The sequence below is a fragment of the Acinonyx jubatus genome, chromosome B1, assembly GCF_027475565.1.
Source record: "Acinonyx jubatus isolate Ajub_Pintada_27869175 chromosome B1, VMU_Ajub_asm_v1.0, whole genome shotgun sequence".
Taxonomy (NCBI): Eukaryota; Metazoa; Chordata; class Mammalia; order Carnivora; family Felidae; genus Acinonyx; species Acinonyx jubatus.
Window position 1 is genome coordinate 38,987,302 of NC_069382.1, and position 22,382 is coordinate 39,009,683.

Sequence of the window (22,382 nt, forward strand, 5' to 3'; positions counted from 1 at the left end):
CCATAAGGTAATTTCGTTTTTAGCTGCTAGTTCAGATTCTCTTAAAGGTGTTAGACTTTCACAGTTTCCTCTTAACAGAGACTCACTAGATTAATGAATAAAACTTATCAGTGCAATAAGGTACCTATATACAGAATTTTATTTTATTTTTTTTAATTTTCTTTTTTTTTTTAAGTGTATATATTTTTGAGAGCGAGAGACAGACAGAGCATGAGGGGGAAGGGACAGAGAGAGAGGGAGACACAGAATCTGAAACAGTCTCCAGGCACCTAGCTGTCAGCACAAAGCCCGACACGGGGCTTGAACTCAGGAGCTGCGAGATCATGACCTGAGCCAAAGTCAGATGCTTAACCAACTGAGCCACCCGGGTGCCCCTACAGGATTTTATTTTAATTATGAATAGTCATATATATTTAATTGAATATTTCCTTTATTTTCCTTGTGGTGTCTTATGAGACTAAATTTTTCTCTTTTGCCATATAAAAAATAAGAATTACCTATGATACTTGGACTCTGATGTGGTTGGATTATTTCCTTTCATACCTATAGAAATTGAATATTACCATTTTTCTCTAGCTTAGTGTATGGGAAGCAGAGTTTCATATCCTCCCTCTTCTCTTCATAAGGAAATGCAGCCTCAGAGTGATTCCATATTCCAGGCAGTTCAAAGAATTCTGAACCATAAGCTGAGTTTAGTTCCAGGTGAGGCTAATTGTTTTCAAGCACCAGAATTTTCATTAATTCAACTAATCTTAGTAGATATAAATGTGCTATAGCCTAAATGTCTTTTACTTTTCAAATTACTAACACTGTAAGTAAGGTAAGTCACTTTTATTTAAACATGTATTTATTAGGTCCTACTGTGTACAGAGCACTAAGCTAGATAATATAAGAATATTTACGTAAGAAGAGAATATATTGCTTTCCTTATCTATACATGGTGCATTCCAGGACACATTTAGTGCTGTAAGGGAGAGGAGGAATCTGATTTACTTGGAGAATTGATTTGGTATTCAAGAATGAGAAGAGCTGTTGAGCATGAGGAGTGTCTTTTTTTCCTTTAAGATTAAAGGAACTGAGCTTGAAGAAGAAACGGTATTTTTTAATTTGTTTTTAAAAACTGTAAATGGATGACAAATTAGAGTAATTGTTTACCTTAAAGGAAGTAGAATTTTCTTTTCCTCAAAATAATGTGTCTGGCAAATTTTACAGAACTCAAAGGGAGAATCCTCACTGGAGTTGTAGTTAATGCAACAACCTTCCTTAAGTGGGCACTCTGAAAATTTAAAAACCTTAGAAGTCAGTTATATTTATGTTGTTTTGATTAGTATATTTCATTTTTACTGTGTCATTTGTAACTTTCGTCTTGTTTCTTTATATTTTAGACTTGGAATGGCCAAATATCACAGTGAGGTTCAAAGTTTGAAACTGGATGATGATTCAGTCATAGAAGGAGTAAGTGACCAAGTACTTGTGGCAGTTGTGGTCAGTTTCGCTTTGATTGCTACCCTGGTATATGCACTTTTCAGGTGAGACTAAAGGACAAAAGAGTTGAAATAATATATATTTGCAAGGGCCACTGCCTTCTGACTGCTTCTAGTAATTTTTAATATTTCATTTAAAAAGTGAGTAATAGAGCTCAGTGATTGTATATATTTACTAAGGTATTTTATTTTCCACTAGGCTCTAAATGCTACTATATATTTTTCCTGTCCTCAGCTGTCTTATGAGATAAAATTTAAACTTATCACCATATTTTGAATAAAATATTAATGTTTTCTATGGAAGTATCACAGTTTAAGATAATAATTTTCATAATTGAATCCCTCAATTTGTAAGTGATGCAGACAATAAGTGCAAAATATTTTCAGTCTTCAAATGGAAAAACAGGCAAAAAAAAAGTTGGACAGTATGTAGGGAATTAAGATTAAGATTAGGGGCACCTGGGTGACTCAGTCAATTAAGCATCTGACTCTTAATTTCAGTTTAGGTCATGATCTTACGGTTTGTGAGTTCAAGCCCTGCATCCAGCTCTCTGCTGACAGCCCTCTCTCTCTGTCGATCTCTCTGTCTCTCTGCCCACCCACCCGACCCCCCCCAATCGTGCTCTCTCTCTCTCAAAAATAAATAAACTTAAAAACAGATTAGGGGTGCCTGGGTGGCTCAGGTCATGATCTTGCAGTTTGTGAGTTCGAGCCCGGCATTGGGCTCTGTGCTGACAGCTCAGAGCCTGAAGCCTGCTTCAGATTCTATGTCTCTCTCTCTGCTCCTCCCTCACTCGTTCTCTCTCTCTTTCAAAAATGAATAAATGTTAAAAAAAAAAAAGATTAAAATTACTGTTATAGAATCAGGAACAATCTTTAAAAGCCTCATGTTTATATGCCAATACACAGACTAGGATATAAACTAGAAATTTAAGTGTTAACACACAGAGATAAATAAAATTATATATATATATATATGTTATATATATACACATATATACGTGTATATACACACACACACACATATATATATATAAAATTGAAAACAGAAATGGAAAAAAGTATACAAGTATAAAATAGAAGTGCATCTGGGTGGCTCAGTCGGTTAAGTGTCTGACTCTTGATTTTGGCTCAGGTCATGATCTCACAATTCCTGGGATCGAGCCCTACATCAGGTTCTGCACTTAAAATGCAGAGCCTGCTTGGGATTCTTTCTCTCTCTTTCTCTCTGCCCCTCCCCTGCTTGCAAGCTCTCTTTTTCTTTCTCAAGATAAATACATAAACATTAAAAAAAAAAAAAAGGTATGGAAGCACCTGGGTGGCTCAGTCGGTTAAGTGTCCAACTTCGGCTCAGGTCATGATCTCGCGGTTCGTGAGTTGGAGCCCCACATCAGGCTCTGTGCTGACAGCTTAGAGCCTGGAGTCTGCTTTGGATTCTGTGTCTCCCTCTGTCTCTGCCCCTCTCCTGCTCATATTCTGTCTCTCTCTTGAAAATAAATGAACATTAAAAAGTTTTTGAGAAAAGTATTAAATAGAAAAAAAGATTAATTTCAAAAATTACAAATCAATGAGTTTGTTGTAAAAATTATAGAAAAGGTTCTTAAACATCAAGATTCTTAGATATGACACAAAATATGGGCAACAAAAGAAAAAAATAGATAAACTGGACTTCATCAAAGTTACCAAATTGTGTACTTGAAAGGACATAATCAAGAAAGTGGAAAGCCCATAGAATAGGAGAAAACATTTTTTTTTAATGCGTATTTATTTTTGAGAGACAGAGAGAGAGCGCGTAAGCAAGGGTGGGGGCAGAGAGAGCAGGAGACACAGAATCCAAAGTAAGCTCCATGCTCTGAGCTCTGAGTTTCTGTCCAGCTCTTCAGATTCACATTCACTTGGCATTTGTAATCCTGTTACTTCAACTGCAGTTATCAATAAAACAAGCACTGATCAGGGCACTTTGGCGGCTCCTTTGGTTAAGTGTCCCACTTTTGGTTTCAGCTCAGGTCAAGATCTCATGCTTTCATGAATTTGGGCCCCATCCCCTACTTGGGATTCTCTCTGCCCCTTCTCTCTCTCTGCCCCTCCCCCCACTTGCACTGTCTTTCTCAAAATAAATAAATAAAAAACTAAAAATAAAAAAAAAGCCGTGATCATTTTTAAAGACAACTTTTATGTCCAACAGTATTTTCCACTAAGCTAGATATCCCCAGTCCCTTCAAGCATTCTATATGGTTTCCATAGCTTTATCCATTCTGAAAACTTCCCCTGAAATGTTTACTGGTTTAAAATTATTCACCCCCCAAACATAAAATTAAATTAAATTAAAATAAAATAAAATAAAATAATTCACCCAAACTGTATATAAGCCAAATGTGACCTCTTCCTGGTTATTTTGATTACTGTAGCCTAATACTGTTAAGTTTTTGACATCTCCAACACACAATTTTATATATTAAATATAAAACTTTTAGTTTGGGCTTCATATCTTCCCAGTCTGTGGGGAAAACACTCTTATTATATAAGTAATAAATACCCATAGTAGGGAAATTAGAAAAAAAAATAAGGGGAAAATATTTGAAAATAAAATTAATTTTATCAAAAATAATTTTTAGACAGTATGGTTTACTTGACTAACTGCCCATTCCTCCTCCTCCTAAGCCCTGGTAACCTCTATTCTACCTTGTATCTCAATGAATTAGCCAGTTTTAGGAATCTCATAAAGTGGAATCATAAAATAATTGCCCAGTTGTATCTAGCTTATTTCACTTAGCATGATGCTTTCAAGGTCCATCTACATTCTAGCATGTATCAGAATATCATTTCTTTTTATGCCTGAATAATATTCCACCATATGTATATACCACATTTTGTTTACCCATTTATTTTTGATAGACATTTGGGTCTGTCAAATGCTTTTAATTGGAATTGCTGGATCATATGGTAATTCTATTTCAACTTTTTGAGGAAACTGTTTTTCACACTAGCTGGCCCATTTTACATTCCCACCAGCCGTGCACAATGGTTCTGATTTCTCTCTCTCTCTTTTTTTTTTAAGTCTATTTATTTTGAGAGAGAAAGAGCAAGTTGGGGAGGGGCAGAGAGAGAGAGGGAGAGAGAATCCCAAGCACGCTCAGCTCTGTCAGTGCAGAGCCCAACACGGGGCTCAAACCCACGAACCATGAGATCATTACCTGAGCTGAAGTCAGATGCTAACTGACTTAGCCACCCAGGTGCCCCTGATTGCTCTATATCTGTGCCAACACTTGATACCTTCTATTCTTTTTTTTTTTATAATTGTCATCCAAATGGGTATGAAGTAGTATCTCATTGGAGCTTTGCTTTGGCATTTCATTCATGATGTTGATAATCATTTCATTTACTTATTGGCTATTTGTGTATCTTCTTTGAAGAGAAGTCTATTCAGATTCTTTTCTCATCTTTGAATTGGGTGCTTGCTTTTTGTTTCGAGTAATGAGAGTCTTTTTTAATAGACTGTCCACACAATGTGGGGCTTGAAGTCAAGACCCCAAGATCAAGTCTTATGCTGTCTCAACTGAGCTAATCAGGTGCCCTCTGAGAGTTGTTTGTTGTTTTTTTTTTTTTTAATTTTTTTTTCAACGTTTATTTATTTTTGGGACAGAGAGAGACAGAGCATGAACGGGCGAGGGGCAGAGAGAGAGGGAGACACAGAATCGGAAACAGGCTCCAGGCTCTGAGCCATCAGCCCAGAGCCCGACGCGGGGCTCGAACTCACGGACCGCGAGATCGTGACCTGGCTGAAATCGGACGCTTAACCGACTGCGCCACCCAGGCGCCCCTGTTGTTTTTTTTTTTAATCGAAGTATAGTTGACACAAAAGTTGTGAGAGTTCTTAATATATTATGGCATTAATCACTTACCAACTATATGATTTACAGATGTTTTTTTCTATTCTGTGTGTTGTCTTACTCTTTTTTATTTTTATTAAAAAAAATTTTTTTTAATGTTTATTTTTGAGAGAGACAGAGGCAGAATGTGAGTGGGTTAGGGGCAGAGAGAGAGGGAGACACAGAATCTGAAGCAGGCTCCAGGCTTTGAGCTGTCAGCATAGAGCCTGACACGGGGCTCGAACTCAGGAGCTGTGAGATCATGACCTGAGCTAAAGTCGGACGCTCAACCGACTGAGCCACCCAGGTACCCCTTTTTACTCTTTTTTAAAGTGTTTTTTTAGTTTTCAGAGAGAGAGAGAGTAAGTGAGGGGCAGAGAGAGAGGGTGACAGAGGATCTGAAGTGGGCTCTATGCTAACAGCAGCAAGCCTGATGCAGCGCCCAAACTCGTGAGCCCTGAGATCATGGCCAAAATCAGATGTTCAACCAACTGAGCCACCCAGGTGTCCCTCTCTCTTTTTTTTAAAAAAGTGTTTATTTATTTTGAGAGAGAGAGAGAGTGGGAACAGAGGGTGGGGCAGAGAGAGAGGGAGACAGAGAATCCCAAGCAGGGTCCGCACTCTCAGTGCGTAGAGCCCAATGCAGGGCTCAGTCCCATGAACCATGAGATCATGACCTGAGCCAAAATTAAGGGTCGGACACTCAGCCAACTGAGCCACCCAGGCACCCCTTTACTCTCTTTATGGTGCACTACTTTGGTAAAGCCCAATTTTTCTGTTTTTTCTCTTGATGCCTGTGTTGTTGGTGACAAATCTAAGGTCACAAAGATCTTCCCCTGTGTTTTCTTCTAAGATTTTTACAGTTTTAGCTCTTTGATTCATTTTGAGTTAATTTTTGTATATGGTAGAAGGTAAGGATCCATCTTCATTCTTTTGCATGTGGATATCCAGTTTTCCTAGTATCATTTGCTGAAAAGACCACCCTTACCCCACTGAAGGGTCTTGGCATCCTTACCAAAAATAGTTTGACCGTTTATATGAGTTTATTTCTGGACTCTGTGTTTTATTCCATTAGTATATGTTTGTCCTTATGTCAGTACCATACCATTTTGATTCCTATAGCTTTGTAGTAAGTTTTGAAATCAGAAAGTGTGTATCTTATAACTTCACTCTGTTTCAAGATTGTTTTGGCTAGTTGGGATCCATTGACATAACATACAAATTTTTATTTAAAAAAAATTTTTTTAATGTTTGTTTATTTTTGAGAAAGAGAGAGAGAGTGTGAGCGGGACACGGGCAGAGAGAGAGGGAGACACAGAATCTGAAGCAGGCTTCAGGCTTTGAGCTGTCAGCACAGAGCCCAATGTGGGGCTTGAACTCACTAACCCCGAGATCATGACCTGAGTGGAAGTTAGACACTTAACTGACTGAGCCATCCAGGAGCCCCATTAGGAGTTTTCTTTCTTTTTTTTTAGAGTTGATTTTTTTTTCCAATTTTTATTTCTTTTAAATGTTTTTTTTTTTTTTGTAAGTTTATTTTTTATTTATTTTGAGAGAGAGATAGAGAGCTAGTGGGGGAGGAGCACAGAGAGAGGGAGACAGAATCCAAAGCAGGCTCCGCAATGTCAGCACAGAGCCCGATACAGGGCTCAAACTCACGGACAGTGAGATCATTACCTGAGCCAAAACCATGAGTCAGATGTTTAACCAACTAAGCCACCTAGGTGCCCCTCAATTTTTATTTTTAATTGCAGTATAATTGACATGCAATATTAGTTTCAGGTGTATAACATGGTAATTAGGTAGTTATAAACATTACCAAATGCTTACCACAATGAGTATAGTTACCATCTGTCAACATAAAAAATTAAAGTATTCACTGTATTTCCTATTTTGTACTTAATCACTGGTGATTTATTTATTTTATAATTGGACATTTGTACCTTTTAATCCCCTTCACCTATTTTGCTCATCCCCTTCCCCTCTTATAACCACCAATTTGTTTTCTGTATTTATGAGTCTGCTTCTGTTTTTTCGTTTGCTCATTTGTTTTGTTTTTTAGATTCCAGATATAAATAAAATCATATGGCGTTTTTGTCTTTATCTGACTTACTTCATTTAGCATAATACCAACTAGGTCCATCCACGTTGTCATGAATGGCAAGATTTCATTCTTTCGTCCTCCTTCCCCTAGATTTCATTCTTTTAAAATATTTTTTTCATGTTTATTTTTGAAAGAGAGAGCGCGTGCACAAGTGGGGGAGGGGCAGAGAGAGGGGGATAGAGGATCTGAAGTGGGCTTCACATTGACAGCAATGAGCCCGATGTGAGGCTCAGATTCACAAACTGTGAGACCATGACCTAAGCCGAAGTTGGACGCTCAACCAATTGAGCCACCCAGGTGCCCTTAGATTTCATTCTTTCTTATGCTGAGTAATATTACATTGTGTACATATATTACATCTTCTTTATCAGTTCATCTGTCAGAGGACAATTAGGTTGTTTCCATATCTTGTCTATTGTAAATAATGCTGCAGTAAATATAGGGGTGCATATATCTTTTCAAATTAGCGTTTTCATTTTCTTTGGGTAAATCCCCTGAAGTAGAATTACTAGATTGTATGATATTTCTATTTTTAATTTTTTAAGGAATTGCCACTTGGTTTTCCACAGTGGTACCAATTTACATTCCTACCAATAGTTCACAAAGGTTTGCTTTTCTCTACATTCTGGCCAACACTTACCATTTCTTGTTTTTTTGGTAATAGCCATTGTGACAGGTGTAAGGTAATATCTCATTGTGGTTTTAATTTGTATTTCCCTGATGGTTAGTGACACTGAGCATCTTTTCATGTGTTTGTTGTCCATCTGTATGTATTCTTTGGGAAACGTCTTTTCAGGTTCTCTTACCATTTATTAATCGGATTATTTGTGGGGTTTTTTGGGTGCTGAGTTGTATGAGTTCCTTATATATTTTGGATATCAACCCCTTGGTGGCTATTATCATTTGCAATTGTCTTCTCCCGTTCAATATATCACCTTATTGCTTTGTGGATAGTATCCTTTGCTGTACCAAAGCTTTTTAGTTTGATTCAGTCTCAATAGTGTATTTTTGCTTTTGTTTCCCTTGCTTGAGGAGAGAGGACCAGAAAAAATATTGTTAAGGCTGATGCCCAAGAGTTTACTGCCTGTGTTTTCTCCTAGGAGTTCTATAGTTTCATGCTCTACTTTAGGTCATTAATCCATTTTGAATTTACCATTGTGTATAATAGTATATGAAAGTGGTCCAGTTTCATTCTTTTGCATGCAGGTGTCCAGTTTTCCCAACACCATTAATGAAGAGATTGCCTTTTCCCCCATTGTATATTCTTGCTTCCTTTGTTGTAAATTAATTGACCATATAAGCATGGGTTAATTTCTGCGCTCTCTGTTCTATTGATGTGTCTACTTTTGTGCCAGTACTATACTGCTTTGATTCCTATAGCTATGTAGTATATCTTGAAAACTGGGATTGTGATACCTCCAGTTTTGTTCTTCTTTCTTTGGCTCTTCAGGATCTTTTGTGGTTCCATACAAATTATGGACATTATTTGTTCTAGTTCTGTGAAAAATGCTGTTGGTATTTTCATAGGGATTACATTGAGTCTGTAAATTGCTTTTAGTAGTATGGACATTTTAACAATGTGAATTCTTTGAGCCCATGAGCATGTTATATCTTTTCATTTGTTTGTGTTGTCTTCAGTTTATTTCATTGGTATTTTATAGTTTTCAAAGTACAGGTCTTTAATCTCCTTTGTTAAATTTATCCCTAGGTGTTTTATTCTTTTCAGTACAATTGTGAATGGGATTGTTTTCTTAATTTCTCTTTCTGCTACTTTTTTTTTTAATGTTTATTTATTTTTGAGAGAGAGAGAGAGTGGGCACAAGCAGGGGAGGGGCAGAGAGAGGGGACAGAGGTTCTGAAATGGGCTCTGTGCTGACAGCAGCGAGCCTGATATGGAGCTCAAATTCATGAACCAGGAGATCATGACTTGAGCCAAAGTCAGACACTCAATCAACTAAGCCACCCAGGTGCCCCTCTGCTATTTCTTTATTAATGTATAGAAATGGAACAGATTTTTGTATATTCGGTATCCTGCAACATTACTGAATTCACTTATTTTAATTTTTGGTGGAGTCTTTAGGGTTTTCAATATGTAGTATCATGTCATCTGCAGATAGTGACCATTTTACCTTTTCCTTACCAATTTGGATGCCTTTCATTTCTTCTTTGATTGCTGTGACTAGGACGTTAGTAATGTGTTGAATAAAAGTGGCAAGGATAGGCATCCTTGTTTTGTTCCTGCTCTTAAAGGAAAGCTTTCCACTTTTAACTGTTCACTATGATGTTAACTGTGGGTTTTTTATCTATGTCCTTTATTATGTTGAGGTATGTGTCCTCTAAACACACCTTATTGAAAGTTTTTATCATGAATGTATATTGAATTTTGTCAAATGTTTTTCTACATTTATTGAGGTGATCATATGAATTATATCCTTCATTTAGTTAATGTGGTGTATCATGCTGATGGAGTAATAGATATTGAACTATCCTTGTATTCCTGGAATAAATCCAACTTGATCATGGTGAATGAACCATTTAATGTATTGCTGAATATGGTTTGCTAATATTTTGTTGAGTATTGGTCTGTAATTTCTCTCCCTTTTTTTTTTTATTGTATCTGTATTCAGTTTTGGTATCAGGATAATGATGGCCTCATAGAATAAATTTGGAAGCATTTCTTTCTCTTTTATATTTTTAAAGTAGTTCAAGAAAGATAAGTATTAACTCTAAGTGTTTGGTAGAATTCATCTGTGAAACCTTCTAGTCCTGGACTTTTTTTTCTTGGTTGTTTTTTGATTATGATTCAATTTTGTTATTAGTAATTGGTTTGTTCAGATTTTCCTTTTTTTCTTGATTCAGTTTTGGAAAATTGTGTGTTTATTTTTTATTTTATTTTATTTTTTAACGTTTATTTATTTTTGAGACAAAGAGAGACAAAGCATGAATGGGGGAGGGGCAGAGAGAGAGGGAGACACAGAATCGGAAGCAGCCTCCAGGCTCTGAGCCATCAGCCCAGAACCCGACGCGGGGCTCGAACTCACGGACTGTGAGATCGTGACCTGAGCTGAAGTCGGACGCTTAACCGACTGAGCCACCCAGGCGCCCCGAAAATTGTATATTTATAAGCAGTTTATCCACTTCTATGTTGTCAATTTAGTTGGCATATAATTTTTTATAGTAGTCTTTTACAGTCTTTTGTATTTCCGTAATGTTGGTTGTAACTTCTCTTTCTAATTTTATTTATTTGAGTTCTCTGTCTTTTTTTCTTGATGAGTCTGGCTAAGATTTATTAATTTTGTTTATCTTTTGAAAGAACTAGCTTTTAGGTTCACTGATCTATTTTTTTTTTTGAGTCTCTATTTCATTTATTTCTACTTTGATCTTTATTATTTCCCTCCTTCTACTAATTTTTGACTTTGTTCATTCTTTTTCTAGTTTCTGTATGTGTAACATTAGCTTGTTTATGAGAGTTTCCTCAAAATGGATTAAAGAACTGAATGTGAGACCTGAAACCATAAAAATTCTAGAAGAGAGCACAGGAAGCTATCTCTCTTACAACAGCTGTAGTAACATTTTTCTAAATATGTCTCCTAAGGCAAGGGAAATAAAAGCAAAACTAAACTATTGGGACTACCTCAAAATAAAAAGCTTCTGTACAGCAAAGGAAACAGTCAACAAAACAAAAAGACAACCTATTGAATGGGAGAAGATATTTGCAAATGATATATCCAGTAAGGGGTTAGTATCCAAAATATATAAAGAACTTATACAACTCAATACCAAAAAAATAGGGGCACCTGGGTGGCTCAGTTGAGTGTCGGACTTCAGCTCAGGTCATGATCTCACAGTTCATGGGTTCATGCCCTGCGTCAGGCTCTGTGCTGACACCTCAGATCCTGGAGCCTCTTTCAGATTCTGTGTCTCCCTCTCTCTGCCCCTCCCCTGCTCACATTCTGTCTCTTTCTCTCAAAAAGAAATAAGCATTAAAAAATTAAAAACAACAACAACAACAAATAATCCAGTTACAAAATGGGCAGAAGACATGAATAGATTTACTCCAAAGAAGACATCCAGAGACCAACAGGCACATGAAAAGATGATCCACATCACTCATCATCAAGGAAATACAAATCAAAGCTATAATGAGATATCACCTCACACCAGTCAGAATGGCTAAAATCAAAAACATAGGAAACAACAAGTTCTGGCAAGGATGTGGAGAAAAAGGGTCTTTGTTCACTGTTGGTGGGAATGCAAACTGGTGCAGCCACTATGGAAAACAGTATGGAGGTTCCTCAAAAGATTTAAAATAGAACTACTCTGTGATTCAGTAATCACTTTACTGGGTATTTATCCCCAAAATACAAAAACACTAATGAACAGGATACATACACCCCTGTGTTTATTTGCAGTATTATTTACAATAGCCAAATTATGAAGCAGCCAAGTGTCCATCTATAATTTTTTTAATGTTTATTTATTTTTGACAGAGAGACTGAGCATGAGCAGGGGAGGGGCAGAGAGAGAGGGAGACACAGAATCCAAAGCAGGCTCCAGGCTCTGAGCTGTCAGCACAGAGCCCGACGCGGGGCTCGAACTCACAGGCTGTGAGATCATGACCTGAGCCGAAGTCGGATGCTTAACTGACTGAGCCACCCAGGTGCTCCCACCAAGTGTCCATCTATAGATGAATGGATAAAAAGATGTGGTATACAAATGTAGTGGAATATTATTCAGCCATAAAAAAGAATGAAATCTTGTCATTTGCAACAATATGGAGAGAGCTAGAAAGTGTAATGTTGAGTGAAATAAGTTGGAGAAAGATACCATATGGTCTCATTCATATATGGAATTTAAGAAACAGAACAAATGAGCAAGGAAAAAAGAGTGAGAAAGACAAAACTATAGAGAACACACTTATGGTTATCAGAGGGGAGATTGGTGGGGAGAAGGGTGAATTAGCTGATAGGGATTAAAGAGTGCACTTAGTATGATGAAAAAATAATAAAAAGTGAGTATTGATAGCTATGAAGTTATTGCCATTTTGTCAGCTATTCTCTGGTTTTTGTTGTTCTCTTTTCCTTCTTTTTCTTTTGCTCTCTTCCCTTGTTATTTGATTACTTTTTTTAGTGTTTACTTGTATTACTTTCTCTTTATTTTTTGTGTGTCTATTGTCGGATTTGGGTTTGTGGTTACCGTGAGATTCATATGTAATATCCTATGTATATATAGCAGTCTACATTAAGTGGAAGGTTGTTTAAGATCGAAAATATTCTGAAAGCAATACATGTTTGTTCCTTCCCTGCATGTTTTATGTATATGATGTCATATTTTGCATCTTTCTATTTTGTGTATCTTTTTTTTTTTTTTTGAGTTAACTCTAACCCAATGTGGGTCTTGAACTCACAACCCTAGATCAAGATTCATATGCTCTACCAACTGAGTCAGCCAGGCACCCCTGTCCTGTGTGCGCGTGCATATCTCAACTAGTTTTTGTAGATATAATTGATTTTACTACTTTTGTATTTTAACCTTCATAGCAGTTTTATAAATGAACGATCTACTAACTTTACTGTATGTTTGCTTTTACCAGTGAAATGTTTTCCTTTCATAATGTTGTTACTTATAGTTTTGACTTTTTTCTTTCCCCCTGCTTAAAGTTTCATTTAACATTTCTTATAAGGCTGGTTTAGTGGTGATGAACTCCTTTAACTTTTGTTTGTCTGGGAAGCTCTTTATATCTCCTTCAATTCTGAATGACAACTCTGGCAAATAGAGTAATCTTGATTATAGGCGTTTTCTTTTTAGAGTTTGAATATATCATACCAGACCTTTTTTGGCCTGCAAAGTTTCTGTGAAAAACCAGCTGATAACTTTATGGGGTTTCCCTTGTATATAACTATTTTATTTTTTCTTGCTGTTTCTATGATTCTCTCTTTATCTTTAATTTTTGGCATTTTAATTATGTGTCTTGGTGTGGACTGCTATGGGTTCATATTTTTGGGGATTCTCTGTGCTCCCTAGACCTGGATATCTGTTTCTTTCCCCAGTTTAGGGAAGTTTTCAGCTATTATCTCTTAAGTTTTCTGCCCCTTTCTATTTTTCTTCTGCCTCTGGATCCCCCCATAATTGTGAATATTAGTATGCTTGATATTGTCATAAAGATCCTTTAACCTATCCTCATTTTTTAAAAAATCCTTTTTTTCTGTTCAGCTTGGATGCTTTCCCCTACCTTGTGTTCCATTCGTTGAATTGTTCTTCTGTATCCTCTCTTCTGTTGTTGATTCCCTCTAGTGTATTTTTGATTGCACTTACTGTATTTTTTTCAGCTTTGATTGGTTCTTTTTTTATGTTTTCTCTTTGTAATGTTCTCACTGAGTTCATCTACTCTTCTCTCAAGTACAGTGAAAATGTTTATGACCATTATTTTGAACTCTTCATCGTGTAGACTATTTAATCTCTGTTTTGTTTAATTCTTTTTTCTCCAGTTTGGTTTTGTTCTTTTGGTTGGAACATAATCTTCCGTCCCTCATTTTTTCTGATTCTCTGTGTTTGTTTCTATGTATTAGGTATGTCAGCTAGGTCTCCTAGTCTTGAAGATATTGGCCTTCTGTAGAAGGTGTGCTTTGGGGCCCAGTAGCACAATCCCATCCCCCATACCTCCATCACTAGAACCAGGTGCTCCAATGGTGTCCTCTCTGTAGGCTGCAGGTGCTATCTGCTTGTGCCTGGGCATGTGTGTTGCTGCTGCTATGGTGGGTGGGGCTGGTTCCTGCACCACCGGCTGAGCGTCCTAGCCACATCCGCTGCAGCCATGCTGGTGTGCGGGGCTGGCTCCTCCCTCTCTGGGGCAGGAATTGCTTTGGAGCAGATGCCAGTTCTAGCCAGGACTGCTTGCTGAGTGCACCAGGGCAGGAACCACTTTGAAAGGGTGCCTGCCAGGGTAGAATGATTGGGTGGGGCAGTTCCACAGGTGAATGCTGGGATGGGGCGAGCAGGACTAACAAGGTTAGCAAGGTAGAAAGAGAGTATCAGAACTGTCTCCCATAAGCATCTGGCTACATAGGCCGAATGCAGTGCAGTTCCCCAAGGCTGGGGATGCCCAATGTTAAGCTTTATCTCCCTTTTCAGAGTTGACCTTCATGCCTGTGATATCCCTCCCACTTGTGGGATACTGTGTAGAGGGTTTGGTTCTTGACCACATCTCTGCCCTTACCCTTCTTGATGTGGACTTCTCTTTATATCTTTAGCTGTGGAGGAGCTGTTCTGCCAGTCTTCAGTTCCAGAGTGAATTGTATTGTATGTAGTTGTTGCCTTGATGTGTCCATAGGAGGTGAATTCAGGATCCTCCTACTCTGCCATCTTCCTGAGATCTGGGTTTTTCTATATTGCAAAGAATCCTGTTGGGATGTGACAGGGATTGCACTGAATCTGTAAATAGGTCACTTTGGGTAGTACTGACATCTTAAAAATATTAAGTCTTCTAGTCTATGAACACAGGATGTCTTTCTATTTATGTCTTCTTTAATTTCCTTCAGCAGTGTATTACAGTTATATTTCTTTCTAAATCTTTTTGTCCTCCCTTCTTAAACTGTTATGAATAGCTGCCATTAGTTGACATACTAAAAACCAGTGCAAAGGGTTTGGTAAGCAGTTTAACCTATAAACCACAGATTTGCTCTTGCACATTTGTGAACTTTGATTCAGACTTTGTTTCTTGACCCAGAGTTTGGATATTTATTTCCTCTTATCAGAGATTCCTGACTTCTTTCCAGAGCCACATAACTGGTTTGATAATTTTGGTTTCTCCTTTCATGAATAACAAAGGACCATAAATCATTGGTAAATGATATATTTTGTTTCTGTATTAGAGCCATTGTTTTCCTCGGCATCTTTAGACCTAGTGTCAAATGCTGTCATTTTCTCATCACTGAAGTGATCACATCTTGAGGTTTTCTAATCTCACTTTCAGTCTGTCTTAATTATCCCATTATTTTCTAGATTTTTGGTTCTGGACTCACAGTTGCTAATCCCATTTAATTGCCTAAACTACAGGCTGCGTTCAACATCTCAGGCTGTTTATCTTGTTCTTTGGTTATACTTTGAGTTTTCTAACATTCTACTACTAGATTTTACAATCTTTATGGAAAGAAACCAAAAGAAAGACCTTCCAGTTACATGGTTTATATGTGTACTCTGAAAAGTAGTAACTGTCTTTCTTTCAAGGAGAAGGGAATGGTTTTCCACTGTCAAAGAACAGAGAAATGCTGTTTAGGTAGGTAGTTATTGACACTTAAATGAAATGGTTCCTTGTGCTGTTCCGGATAGATTGTTTCCACCACAGAGATCGTTATTCAGTCATAAGAAGGTAATATTTAAAATAAATAATCCACCAGAATTTAAGATGTTTAAACAGTTCAAGTAGCTTTATTACATTTATGTTTAGTTTCTGATTAGAAATTTGACTTTTTGGGGGGCTCCTGGGTGGCTCAGTTGGTTAAGTGTCCGACTTCGGCTCAGGTCCTGATCTCGCGGTTCGTGGGGCCCGCATCGGGCCCTGTGCTGACAGCTCAGAGCCTGGAGCCTGCTTCGGATCCTGGGTCTCCCTCTCTCTCTGTCCCTCCCCTGCTCACACTCTGTCTCTCTATCTCAAAAATAAATGAACATTAAAAAAATTAAAACCAAAAAGAAATTTGACTTTTTTAATGTTCTTCAAAACTAATGGTTTTTTGCCAGCTTTTTTCCTAAAATTTGGATTTTTTACTAAAAATTGAATAATCGTAAGATGTATTTTAAAAAGTTTTCCATGTCCCATTAAGTTATTGATTTAGAGTTTTTATCACTGTTGGGTATTAGCTCACCCAGGGAATAAAGGCTCTTATATAAAGTAACACTGGGATTTTGTGGACTTAAAATATTGCTGTTAAAAAATGTTTAAGTTTAGAAGAAACTGTTACAGCCAAATGGAATTAAGCTGTGATTCAGATGGAAATCTTCAACCCCACCCTGCCAACCTAAACCACCCCTTCCAATTTCCAATACCCACATACCTTATCTCATCCTTGTGTATCAGCCACTAAATTCTTGCCTTTGAATCTCCCTTTTAATTGTTAATGTTAAGGTATAAGTGGTATGTTACGTCTGGGTTTTTCTGTATGACATAGTTTTATTTTCTGTTGTTTTGTCCCCCTTTCCTCATAAAAGCTCTATGAAGCTCTGTGAAAAGCTCTATGGGAGAAAGATCTAATTAGATATGCAAAAGTGTTCAAATACATAATAATATCTAGAATTATATAGTTTATTTTGAAGGAATTTTGCAGAAGAAATAAATGTGTTAATCGTTCTTCAGATGATTTGTAAGCCTGCAGTTACATCAAATCTACAAGGTGCTAGGCCTCTGGATTTCATCATTTGCCAGCTGAACCTGAAATCAGCTGTATTCGGTAACCTTAGAACGCCTCACAGAGTAGTCTGGAATGTTCAGTCCTGGAATTGGAGTACAGTTGTGTGCCATCATTTACGTTTATGAAGTTCTTGGTTGAAAATTAGACCCATAAAGAAAATGGATTCATCTGGCAATATTTTGTATTCAAAGCTTATTATATTTTATTTAACAGAAACGCCCATCAAAACATTCACCCAGAAAACCAAGAATTAGTAAGGGTGCTTCGGGAGCAACTTCAAACAGAACAGGTACTATTGCTATTATATAAATATGTGTATTTATGTAAGGGGTAGATGTTGCTATTCTCCTTACATATGAAATGGTGATGAAACAATAAATTACTGTTTGGAAACATGGGGTGTTTTCCTGCTGTACTAATTTAAGTGATTCTATTGATTGTATATTTTCAGATTAGGCAAATGACTAGTTTTAACTATTCAAATGTTTTCATGTGCATGTTTGTTTATTCTGAGAGAGAGAGGGAGAGAGAGGGAATACCAAGCAGGCTCCACATTTTCAGCGGGAGCTGGATGTGGGGCTTGAACTCCTGAACCTGTGAGATCATGACTTGAGCTGATATCAAGACTTGGACACTTAACCAACTGAGCCACCCAGACGCCCCAAAACTGCTTTAAAAACAGTTTTCCGGGGTGTGTGGGTGGCTCAATTGGGCATCAGACATTGCCTCAGGTCATGATCTCACGGTTTGTGAGTTCAAGCCGCACATAGTCTTTGCCCTGACAACTTGGAGCCCATTTTGGATTCTCTGTCTTCATGTGTCTCTGCCCCTCCCCTGCTTACACTCTCACTCTCAAAAATAAACATTAAAAAAAACAACAACAAAAAAAACCCCGGCAGTTTTCCTATTAGTTATTTGTGAGGAAATAATAACTATCTAATTGGGCTTTAATGAAATGTAATGGAAAAACTATTTTTCTTTTTTAAGTTTATTTATTTATTTTGAGAGAGAGACCACATGTGCACATGCAAGCAAAGGAGGGTCAGAGAGGGAGAGAGAATCCCAAGGAGGCCCCATGCGGTCAGCACAGAGCCTGACAAGGGGCTCAGTCTCACAGACCATGAGATCATGACCTGAGCTGAAATGAGTGAGACGCTTAACTGACTGAGCCACCCAGGCACCCTAGATAAGCTATTTTTCTAATATCTAAGACCTACAAAGAAATGACTGTAAGGGGTGGCTTTTTTTTTTCCTCTTCTTTTTCTTCAGTGGTCAAAGTTAATAAAACTAGTTAGGCAAAAAAAAGAAAACTTTTCTGCTTCTTCTTTGCTTTTAACCAAATGGACTCTCTACGAACCAGAAATGTATTTCATGAAGGCTGGAATAAGTAGGATATTATACACCTGCATGCCAAGATAGCTAATATCAAAAAAAAAAACAACCCTTAAAAATTGATTTCCCACCAATTAAATTTTAATTCCAAAGAGGGTTTTATAATTTATCCATTCACCAAATATTTATTAAACATCTACCATATGTCAGACATTGTTGTGGGCATTGAGGATTCAGTTGTGAGCTAAACAAACAAGAATTCCTGCCTTCATAAAATTTCAATTCACTGATGTAAAAATAGCTTAAGCATGTTAATAGTACTCTGTTCAAGGGCTGTTGTTATTAATAATTCATACTGGGATAGTGTTTTATAATTTACAGAGTGCTTTCACATTACAACTATCTTATTTAATCTGCAAACACAAGTAAGGCAACAAGTATCATTCCCATCTAACATGTTAGATCACTAAGATTTACTTAAATGCACACTGGAATTACATGAATAGATCTGGCTATCCAGAAGTCCTACACTGAGCTGGATATTCCAGATTTCTTTGCACCACTTTCCAGTTCACCTACCTCACACATGGCATGTAGCTTTAGTTAGAATAAAGCTAGTGACCTAGCCCTTCCTATGCGGGTCTGTATGGTAACCACTACCCATATGTAGCCATTTAATTTTAAATTGACCAAAATTAAATACAATTTAAATTTCAGTATGTTTTAATTACACTAGTCACCTTTCAAGGACTCAATACTCAAAGATATAAAGGAGATACCCATTACTGCAAAAAGTTTGGTTGGACAGCACTGGTAACTGGTAATTGTTTTTGTTTTGTTTTAGTTAATTTACAAAGAATAATAAGATAAAAGGTAGAGAGGGAGACTTAATTAAGTGCTATGTGTTTTTCTGTTTTTCTGTTTTAAATAATATAAAAGACTATAACATCAAGGTGTGACCATAGCTTATAGAATATTCTAGTATTTTAGGACTGATAAGAAATAGGAGATTTTGGTTATGTTTATTAGTTTTAGGTGACAAATCTTTTTTTTTTTTTTTTACATTTATTTATTTTTGAGAGAGCACAAGTGGGGGAGGGGCAGAGAGAGAAAGAGACAGAATCTGAAGCAGGCTCCTGGCTCCCAGCTGTCAGCACAGAGCCTGACGCAGGGCTCAAACTCACAAACTGTGAGATCATGACCTGAGCCAAAGTCGGATGCTCAACCGACTGAGCCACCCAGGCACGCAGGTGACAAAAATCTTTGATTTGGTTTACAACTAAGAATAGTTCATATTTAGTGAATTCTATAATTTTTTTTTTTTTTTTTTTTTTTTTTTTGGTATTTGACGTTTTTAATGCTGGCTACTTTATAAGAGGTGTGCTGGGTGCTGTGAATATAGTTTTTTATAAGTATCTTCAAAGATACACATTACATACTGTGCTAGATTCCTTCCAGTGCCTGGGTCACTGCAGCGAGTCCTATAGGTAAAGTGCTCCTTCATAGCACTTACATTCTGATGGGTTCTTTGATATCTGGATGCTTCTTGTAGTGATGATTCTATTCAACATTCCTATTACAATCTCATAACAGTGATGTAACTGGGGAACATTAAATTTTACTAATCTGACCATGTGGAAGATTAAGTATAAGGTACCAATGGTATTAAATTTCCTTCTTCCAAAATGACCAATATTCTTTGCAAGTTTAATTCTGGTCCCTTTGTGAGGCACGGCACACGTGCAACACTTACCAGGAATGTATGAATGAAAAAGATGTAAGAAATGATTAAAAGCTATTACTTGGGAAACCGCTTGATATATCTTTAGCTTTTGCATTAGCTCAGCCTGTGTTTCTCAGAATAACATAGTCATTCTAACAGTGAAAGAGAAACTCCTGAGTCAATGTAGGTTTTTGTCTTTAAAATGTGCTCAGGAAGGAAGGTAGAGACCGTGGAGCTTAATAAAACAACAATTTGGCTTCATAATTTTATCAAACTTATAAGATTTTAAGCTAATGCACATCTAAAACTTGCTGAGGATTATACACTATTGACTGTGTTCTTAAGTATAATTAAGAGATAACTTTGAAAGCCTGTGTGCATTGTGTAATTATGAATCCCTGTTTTCTCCTCAGGATGCCCCTGCTGCTGCTCGACAGCAGTTCTACACTGACATGTATTGTCCAATCTGTTTACATCAAGCCTCCTTCCCTGTTGAAACAAACTGTGGACATCTTTTTTGTGGTAAGCAAACAATACTATATTTGGTAAAAGTGACTATTTAGACCAAGACCCATAAATGTACATGGGCTGGATTCCTAATTTACTTTTTATTTATTATTAAGTTATTCCTAATTTACATTTTATATTTCACAAGTGGGGTAGGTTGCTTCTGATATCCTGTTAGCCACTTTTATTTAGTATCTGTGAGCTCAAAGATTAAAAGAAACCTAATTAGTCAACTTCTCAATAAACAGAAATGTGTTTCTTTGAATGGTAATTCAAGTATATGAATACCATGAGGGATTCATTGAATCCTTCATTGTTTATCACTTTTTGATAGTCCTTCCCAAGGCAGGAAGGTTCTCTCAAGGACCCTGCCCAAGACCTTCCCTTAGCTCTCCTACCTCCTTTTTATCCTGCGTCAGCACAAAAGTTATTAGCCTGTTGTGTGTGTGTGTGTGTGACCTTAGGAGGGTTTGTAAGAGAGAATAAGAACACAGAGCATATAGTAGGACAAGAAGGGAACACCAATTTCACACTTACTTAGTATCAGTAAGGGGTGCTTTCTACCTCTGGGCATTTCTTTCCTCCAGAAAGATTTCATAGAGAACGAGGTATCATATAGTCATTGCTTATTGTGCTCCTATGAGATTGAGGAGAGTCAGTTACTACATACCTGCTATGTGCTGAACATTTAAGTTACTTCATTGTGTCAAACTCCAGATACGAGGAAACTGAAACTGAGCTAAGAAATTTTATAAAGGGTAACCCAGCCAGAGAAAGAGCCAGATTTTAAATGTAGGTCTACTTCAAACCCTGTGGTCAATTCTATTACGTGATTAGTGGCTTACATAACTACTCTCTACTTAACATTTATCCATTCACTAGACCTGTTGTTTTATTTGTAGTATTTCTTTCTTGTTCCAATGGCTATATTCAAGATAGGGTTCTAATTGTTCCCAAAATGTACCCATTTTCCATTTTAAGACTAATTTAAAATATAGCATACAATGATCCTTTAAGTTTCTTTCTCCCTATTGTATCTTTTGTTTGGGATTATATAGAATTATTAGGTATATAGTGCTATTATTTATGCTCTCAGGGATGGCATAAATACTTTGAAATCCATATCATGCAATGCAGGGTTTTCTATACCTTTTCTATACCTGACCAGTCCTATTATTGCATCATCCATTAATTTCATTGTCTTCCCTAAAGGTTTTGCCTAAATTAGCTACAAGTTATAAAACACTTATTTCAGTGTCTTTGTCTGTTGGGAATGCTAATGAGCAGCAAAATTATGAAAGATCAGCTACAGGGAATTAAATGACCACAGAGAAAGCAGATACTTTTCCCCCTCTCGAACCTCTGGTAGATATTCCTAATCAATTGGACATTCTTTCTTAGTCTGGATATGGCCTAAATGGCCATCCTTTAACACAATACTTTGGACAGGTGTTAAGAATCAGTGCGGTTTGGCAGGCTAGATGAACTCTATTTGCCAGCCCAGGCTTAGGTAATTCACTGAGTGGATAACCTAGTCAATTCAAAGATGGCTGTATTGTGTTCTTGGTTTCTGGGTCTGACGTAATTGGGTAGATTGCTTCTGATATCCTGCTGTACTTGCTAGACACTTATTTACTGTCTCTAGGTTCACAGATTCAAAAAACTTGTTACTCAGCTTCTCAAATAGAAATGTGTTTCTTTGAATGGTAGTTCAAGTATATTGATACCGTATATATCCAGAGCACCTTAGCTTGTTTCCTATATGTGGAACTACAGTTCTGTTCCTTTACAGTGTGTTAAGAATAATAACAGCAACAGACTTCATCTTACTTGCATTTGTAACCCACATTGTTTTATTTAATTCTCCAGCAGTCTTATGAGGTATTTTTCCCATTTTACAAATAAATAGATAGAGATTGTGACCCAGATTAATGTCATTGTCTCTCCCACCATCTTATT

General features: G+C 37.0%; 1 protein-coding gene across 5 annotated transcripts in view; it reads left to right on the plus strand.

Annotated features, from left to right (window-relative positions):
* RNF170 (ring finger protein 170) overlaps positions 1-22,382 on the plus strand; it is a 41,459-nt gene that overhangs the window by 5,443 nt on the left and 13,634 nt on the right. For 2 of the 5 annotated variants that reach the window (XM_027071575.2, XM_015088506.3), the window contains exons 2-5: positions 627-702; positions 1,386-1,529; positions 17,075-17,150; positions 20,330-20,438. In XM_027071575.2, the coding sequence (XP_026927376.1) occupies positions 1,393-1,529; positions 17,075-17,150; positions 20,330-20,438 (322 nt within the window). In that variant the 5' untranslated portion in view covers positions 627-702; positions 1,386-1,392. The remainder of the gene's footprint in view (positions 1-626; positions 703-1,385; positions 1,530-17,074; positions 17,151-20,329; positions 20,439-22,382) is intronic. The other 3 variants (XM_027071574.2, XM_015088507.3, XM_027071578.2) reach the window with 2 other exon arrangements.